Source organism: Centruroides vittatus, unplaced genomic scaffold (genome assembly GCF_030686945.1).
Source record: "Centruroides vittatus isolate TY-2023 unplaced genomic scaffold, ASM3068694v2 contig_12, whole genome shotgun sequence".
Lineage (NCBI taxonomy): Eukaryota > Metazoa > Arthropoda > Arachnida > Scorpiones > Buthidae > Centruroides > Centruroides vittatus.
Genome location: NW_027120767.1, coordinates 549,673 through 557,737, shown reverse-complemented (window position 1 = coordinate 557,737; position 8,065 = coordinate 549,673). Strand labels below are relative to the sequence as shown.

At 33.4% G+C, this 8,065-nt stretch overlaps 1 protein-coding gene and 2 non-coding genes across 3 annotated transcripts; 1 reads left to right on the top strand and 2 right to left on the bottom strand.

Moving 5' to 3' along the window:
- Positions 1 to 314: 314 nt before the first annotated feature.
- Positions 315 to 1,520, bottom strand: LOC136983447 (C-reactive protein 3.3-like). The gene has a single exon (XM_067280187.1). It carries the CDS (start codon positions 1,466 to 1,468, stop codon positions 761 to 763), a length of 708 nt encoding a protein of 235 aa, XP_067136288.1. The 5' UTR covers positions 1,469 to 1,520; the 3' UTR covers positions 315 to 760.
- Positions 1,521 to 4,165: 2,645 nt separating this feature from the next.
- TRNAG-UCC (transfer RNA glycine (anticodon UCC)) lies at positions 4,166 to 4,237 on the top strand. The gene has a single exon. It is a non-coding gene; the product is annotated as a tRNA-Gly (tRNA).
- Positions 4,238 to 6,127: 1,890 nt separating this feature from the next.
- Positions 6,128 to 6,199, bottom strand: TRNAG-UCC (transfer RNA glycine (anticodon UCC)). The gene has a single exon. It is a non-coding gene; the product is annotated as a tRNA-Gly (tRNA).
- Between the last annotated feature and the right edge of the window lie 1,866 nt (positions 6,200 to 8,065).

The following is an 8,065-nucleotide window of genomic DNA, read 5'->3' as shown; positions in this document are numbered from 1 at the left end:
GCTTCGGATCGTGATTCTAAGGAATTTTGAGCTTGGCCGTACCCGTGATGGATATGATAAAAGGTCTTCTTAGAGTCTCTCAGGGACAGCCGAATAGTCAAAGCGATGGGGTCAGCCCAATTCTCTAGGGGACCCGAAATCTAGTCCGGGCTAACAAACCCAGGAATTTTCATGGGCAGTCTGTACCGCATATGTTGGGTCCCGTCCCTCACTATCGGACTTTCCAATAATATCGACTTTTACCCCAAGCTCCTTAACTTTAGGGGCACTTTGTCAATCGCGTTGAATTATAAACCTTAAAGTAAAACATAAACTTTTTTATTTCATACAAATTCATTTTATTTACTGAAAAAGATTTTATTTATTCTACAATATTTATGATAAACACATATTCCGAAATATAAAACAATTTAAAATTTAATTATTTATTTAAATTTAACAAACGCACGTATATATGCAAAATATATAAACGCATAAAAATGTATCTTAAAAACGTTAATATTAGATAAAATAGCTTAATAATGATACGAGCAAGGTTAATATGTATTGTAATAAATGAGTACTTAACACTAACAGACAGAGAGCTCTATTCATACCATCTTTGTATCTTATATACCTAAAATACAAGTCGACTTTTGATGATAGCGTATAAACGAAAACTGATGATATAATTTTCGCAGTTTGTATGAAAATTCAAAAGTTAAAATTAATCTCAACATCGACATTATTTCTTTTAGTAAAGATGATGATGAGTACACGTTTAATGATAACAAAGATGAGTAGCCGACAAAACAACATTATCTTTAACAGTCATTGGAGTCTTCATCCAAGCGAAGATATTTCCTTCTATCATACTTCCTTCGCAGCTTCCAGCATCTTGAATTTGATCCAGGCTCAGTTGTTCGTCCCAAATATGAACATCGGCTATATCTCCGTGCCACGATTGATCCACCTTATACTTAGAATCTAGAGCGTCTTGATCTTGACCGATGACCAGTGTGCCACCCGACGGTATCTCTTTGTTTATAAAATACGAGCGGAGTCTCATAAGCTTACATTCTTGTCCGTTTTGATAAACATGGACAGTTTTCATGGGAGCGAACCAAGTTGCGCACAAATGATGCCATTGTCCCGGTTTCCAAGGTAAAGCACATTTGAATTCTGCGTAAGGAACACCGATGTGTAATTTCACTTCATAGTCTGGATCACTTCGCTTGAGATAGATTAACATTTCGTTGTCAAAACTAGAAGTGGCGTATGATATAATTGACAAATGTTCGTTATCCAATGAATAAGGTTTCAACCAAGAACACACGGTGAATTGCCAAAGCGAAGGAAAAGGATTCTCCGCTTTAATTCGAGGAAAATTCGAAGAATTTGAAGGGCTTAAATAGGCTTTTACAATAAATCCCGTTGTAAAACTAATCTTGCATATTACAATAAGTAAAAAAATCGTTAAAGGAGACATTTCGTAAAACTCAAGAAAAATGCACCAAAGACCAAGTTACAACCGTTGTTTTTCCACCGAACTGAAAGATATCTTCGTATCAAGACCTTATAAACAACCATCAGTTCGTTTATTTTGGGTGGGAGCCAATAGATACAATCGCTACAGTTTTGTTGATTTTACTTCCTTTGCAATTAATTTTTATTTTATACTATAATTTATTGATAACTTAACGGTTCATAACTTTCTAATAATTACACAAATTTTTTTCTTTATTGTAAATATTACATCAAATTATTAGAAATTACGAGAGAATATATTACACTTTTTTCTTTTATTGTTATTTTACAGTTTTTATTCGATCTTATATTTTTATAATAATTGTTAAAGAAAATATATTGCAATTTCTATTACATAATTTTTAATGAGTTAATTTTTTCACTCATTTAATTTTCTATAGAACATAATTTATATTTTATAAAATAAAATATGAATTGTGAAAACAAATAGTTTTTAAAATTAACCTATTCTTTTTAATTTCATTTTAGTATAAATTATATTTCTAATCATTATATAACAGTCATTTTAATTCAGTATGTTATAGTATGACGTATGATCCCAAATTCTTATTATATTTCTAGTAATTACACTGTTAGAAATATAATGAGAATTTGGGAAAATTTAAGCGAGGTCAAGAAGTCAATTAAAGTAAGGAAAATTATATTATAGAAAATCGAGGAAAAAACAAACATTAAATCGAACTCCTGATGTCAGGATTTCTTCTGGTGTGGAAGTCCATATAGGATTCTTCTCTCATCATCATCGTGCACCCGATCTAACCCATGACAGATGTGTCAAAAGACCCTGGTTTATGTTCTGCAGGCTCTAATAATGTAAAAATTATCAAATCTGTAATGGGATAGTGATTAATAGGTGCACATTATTTAGGTAAAATTTTAAATAATTTTGCAATTATATAAAATGAAAATTTATAAATCGTTATTTTTTTTGTGAAAGAATTTTAAACATTTAGCTTGTTTAGTTCCTTTCCTTGAAATAATTGGTTTTAGCTTATCCGGCATGTTATCAGTCTCGTGTTTAAATCAAAAATGGCTATTAACTCCAAGCAAAGTTTAGATAAACGGTCAAAGTTCTTTTCTGTCTTATTATACTGAAATTTATTTTTGTTCTACACTTGTACAAAGTATTGCAATTAACGCCAAATCTCATCAATTGCAAACAATTGATCAACTGTTAAGCTTACTGTTATCCTGTAAAATAATCTGTAATTTTGCAAAATTTATTTTAATCTGAGGGTTTTTGATGTTTAAATGGAAAATACGCATTACATTTTGTATGCAAATAGTAATTGATTCGATGAAATTGAAGCAATCGTCGAACCGTTTGAATGATTCGGGATTCGTTTGGGGAAAGTAAATCGATCACTTTTTGAGTTTTCTTATAGATCAATCTTTCTGATTGGATGATAATCGCAGACAGAATCGAGTGTGCCATTGTTATTTTATCTATTGCTTCGAAGGTTTAATCGAGTTTTTATGATACTTTCAAAATTTATACATTTCAAATTTCGTTGTAGTCAGCGTATATTTAAGTAATAACTGTATAAATATGAATTTATTTTCTAAATTTGTTTATATTTACTTCTGTTTGCTACAATATTCAGGTGTTACAACGTGAAAAAACCCAGAAAACACCACATGGCCAGCCTATTGGCGAGACGCGAACCCACAGCCATGTATCAGTGTTCGGTGCAGTGGCGTAGCGTAGTGGGGCGGCCCGCCCCGGGCGGCACTTTAAGGGGTCGGCAAAATTTCACAATAAATAATAATAATGTCTAAATAAGGGGGCGGCGAAATTTTCCTCCGCCCCGAGCGGCTGACACCCACTCTACGCCACTGATTATTCTCAATTTACTCTAACATGTTTATTTTTGTTGAATTGCTTAATCATTACAACATTTATCTTTACTACAGAAAATCCCAGTTAAATAACAAAGCAAAAATATTATTTTTTAAATTCTTACTACAAAACAGTCTCAACAGATCCCATTTACCATGGTCCAGTCCACACCAGCTAGATAACAAGGCCTAATCTAAGCCTACCAGTCTTCTGATGTCATTCAAACTCGTCTCTCGCTGTCGTTTACAGCGCGACGTTTTTTCTAAGTATGAAGTGATTTCTACGTTTAATTTGTTTTCAAAGTTGTGATTTAATAAAGAAAATATTAAATAATATATTCTGCGGAAAAATATAGGTTGCATACATAAAATATCCAATTTATAATATATTAATTAATAATAACAACAGAAGAATACAACAGCAGATTAAACTTAATGCTAATAACACAGCTGAATGCAAAAACCACACATTTAAAGCAATCAACACATATGTCATCTCCGTACTGACATATTAAGTTGGAGTTACACCGTACATTGCACATAGAAAATTAGAACAATTCCAAATTAAAACACGAACAGCATTTACAAAACACGACAAACACCACTCTAGTCGTCTGTAGATAGAGTAAATTAAGAAAAAAATGAATCCGATAAAATACTTAACTTGATGATGTACGAGATTTGTTTTAAAGCAGTACAGATGATGTTAAAGAAATTAATATAAATTACAGACAGTATCTTCAAACTACTTAAACAAATACAAAGAGACAGTAGATGATTTGAGGAAAAATTACTATAAGCGACGGTGGTATAGTGGTTAGCATAGCTGCCTTCCAAGCAGTTGACCCGGGTTCGATTCCCGGCCGTCGCAGTTTTTACGAATGTGTGAATAATTTTTGTATGAAACATACAAAAATTATCTTTTTGAACTTTTTTAAATCTTTTTTTGAAATTTTTCGAAAACTTTCAACATTAGAAGTTGTTTTAAATTGTTTTCTCAACTTTTAAAACTACTAAACAAAATATTTTAGACTTATTAATATAGTAGCTGTCTACCGCTTTAAAAATATCGGTACTTATGGGTTAACAGGGCGCCAGTCGGAATCAGAAGGTAGGAAACAGTGGGGACGCACGTTTTTTAAACCTAACCTATTCTAATAAATTACCATAATTATTAGCAACCAAATTATTAGAATATGTTAGGTTTAGAAAACGTGCGTCCCCACTGTTTCCTTTCTTCTGTACGGTGGAATCAGAGATGAGCCGCCATCTTGGATACCTACGGTAACATTAACCGTAAGAGGTAAGCAGTTTTGGAAATTCGTTAAATATTAAAACTATGCCTTTTGTAAATCATTAATTTATTGTTTGATTTGACAATTGTCTTAAATTTGAAAAATGAAAACATTATTCGGAAAAATCGCGATTTCCGACTGGCGTCCTTTTTTTTTTTTTTTTTTTTTTTTTTTTTTAACTCTTTCCGCCCTGTGGGCACTAAGAGGGCCTCTTTCAGTAGGCCCATTATGGGTTCGGCCAGGCCCACAATGGGGCGACCGGGTGGTGAGGGACGGGGCCCGACATATCCGAACGGACCACCCCCCGAAAAATTCCTGGGGATTTTTCGACCCGTTCGGATTCGATCCCGGGTCCCCCAGAGCGGTAGGCTGCCACCTTGACCGCTCGGCCATCCGGCCGCCCGACTGGCGTCCTGTTAACCCATAAGTATCAAAATATCTGTAGTTATTTGTCGTTAATATCGATGCCATATTTTTTTTTTTTTTTTTTTTTAGAAAGAATTGTTAGAAAATAGACAATATAAATAAAATGCTCAAAAGAAATATAATACAAAAATGAATGCAAGATGCTGTAATTTATTTAATTAACACATATGTTACTTTTATCTCAATTTTTCAGCATTCTGAACTTCGAAAAATTATTTAAATATTAAATGAGGAGCATGTGAGATACTATCAAGAAAGTATCGCGTAGAAAAGGAAATAGTCGTAACCAGAAAAAAATCTAGCAACGAGTTGCTTAACTTTTCTGGCAACATTTGGTGACGCCATCTGTTATGATATTTTATTTAAAAACTTTTTATATTTTTAATTATTATAAGATGGCAAAAATCTTAATTTTGAGGGTAGGAATGAGTTTTATAATAAATTTTAAATGCTAATAACGAGTAAAATTGTCATTAAACCTGACCCTATTGAAGATACATACTTCTCCCTTTATCTCCTCACCCTTTAGACTTTTAATCACCTAAATTTAATAGCATCAATCACCCTAATACACAAACCTCCCTGCAAAATTCCAGAAATTATCGACATAAGGCACAGAAGCTATTAAGCTTTAAAGAGGGTGAACAAAATCATGCCTCCCACACACACTAACATCCGTACATACAGGAAGAAAACCCGATTTTTTCATTTCTCGACGTTTTAAGGTCCCCGAGTCCAAAAATGTAAAAATCTGGGGGATCATTTTTTGACTAATTGCCGTATTTTCCCTCTGTTATATACAACAATCGGAAAATTTAAGTTTTTAAGTTTTAAATTTAACCCATAAGTACCGATACTTTTAAAGCGGTAGATAGCTACTATATTAATAAGTTTAAAATATTTTGTTTAGTACAGTAGTTTTAGAAGTTGAGAAAACAATTTAAAACAACTTCTAATGTTGAAAGTTTTCGAAAAATTCAAAACAAAGATTTAAAAAGATCAACGAAATATACATAAAGTATTCATACATTCGCAAAAGATGCGACGGCCGGGAATCGAACCCGGGTCAACTGCTTGGAAGGCAGCTATGCTAACCACTATACCACCGTCGCTTACAGTAATCTTTCCTCAAATCATCTATTATCTCTTTGTATTTGTTTAAGTAGTTTGAAGATATTGTCTGTAATTTATATTAATTTCTTTAACATCATCTGTACTGCTTTAAAACAAATCTCGTACATCGTCAAGTTAAGTATTTTATCGGATTCATTTTTTTCTTAATTTACTCTATCTACAGACGACTAGGGTGGTGTTTGTTGTGATTTGTAAATGCTGTTCGTGTTTTAATTTGGAATTGTTCTAATTTTCTGTGTCCAATGTACGGTGTAACTCTAACTTAATATGTCAGTACAGAGATGACATATGTGTTAATTGCTTTAAATGTGTAGTGTTCATGACTTATTTTTAAAAATCGCGCTAACAATATACAGTATACAGTGGTGCCTCGTATAATGTACGCCTCGAATAACGGACGCTGCGAACAACGGACTTTCTGTTTGGCCGTTACGTGACTCGAACAACGGACTGGCTGCAAACAACGGACTTTCCGGCATAATTGATGACTGCTCCACGGGTGCGTTCTTTAATAGCGGTCGCTCTGCGTCTCCGCTACTACGGGAGTGCGCTGCTGTTTGTAGGCATTTAGGAACGACGGTGAAAGAAAAAAAGATGGCAGCGCCCGCACTATCGATAGTATCGTGATGGAGGAATCTATAATTCTAAAATATGAGCTTTTAAGGGCAAAAGAAGGGTCCCGATTGTAAAATTTAACCATAAAATGGATTATTTATTGAAAGAGCATTAAAATAGCCACGAAAAAATTAGAATGCCGGCTACCATTCGAAAAAAATTCGTAAAGACACTTACATCACCGCGTGCACTAACTCGCGCTTTCACAATTTCTAGATTTTCATTCATAAAACCACATAATGGACCCAGAAACAAAACTATCTGAGCCATGGAGGACGCCATGTTGCTTTCCACCGTAAACTACTGCTACAAGCGGCCGTTTTTGCCGTTCGACGACGCGCACTCCCACCGGAATTTAGGAACGCGTTTCGCGGGAATTTTTAAACGGATGTCGCTCGCGCGGAGTTACGCGTAGGAATAAAAGAACGCACCCCATGTTCATTTTTTTAATGATACAGTACGGTTATTTTATGCTGCGGAACGAATTAGATGTTCTAACGTGTATTTCTATGGGAAATTGCGTTTCATATAACGGACGTTTCACTTAACGGACATGCCCCTGGAACGGATTAAGTACGTTATATGAGGCACCACTGTATTTTAAAAACATCCGTGTCAACCATCTTCGGAGATTGTGCATGTAAATTAGTATTTTAATTTAATATGTGATCGTTAATCGACAATAATAAATTAATAATCTTCTATTAACACCATGTTAATAGAAGTTTATTAATTTATTATTGTAGTTTGTGTTGGACTTACTGCAACAAAAATGAAAGTCCTTTCACAAAAGATGGTATGAAGAATACCATTAATTGAATTGAAGGGCACAACAACTACTCGCCGATATAAGCACTGACAAAAATTGAGAAAAAAATTATATTTATTATTGTTTTAAATTCTTTTCAAATTGTAAGTTATATTGTTATTCGTGTAGGAATCTATACATCATCTATAAGGAATGGTAATGCCAATTATTAGGAAATGGGTAACCTAAAATATTAACAAACGTGGATCGTCGATTAAAACATTTTTGTGAGATTATAACTTACGTTTGACACATTAGACAAAAAGTTAAAAAAAAAAAAATTATATTTACTTTAAATTTTAAATTGTTTTTATTGGAAATAGTTACACACGTTTTATAGTGTTACAGTGTCGTATACAGTACGTTTCAAGTCACATCAAATAATGTACAAGGTTTATCCGTTCACGGGTAAAAATACAAT

Excerpts from the sequence above, each read along its gene's own strand:
- LOC136983447 (XM_067280187.1), bottom strand. The coding sequence starts at position 1,468 with ATGTCTCCTTTAACGATTTTTTTACTTATTGTAATATGCAAGATTAGT.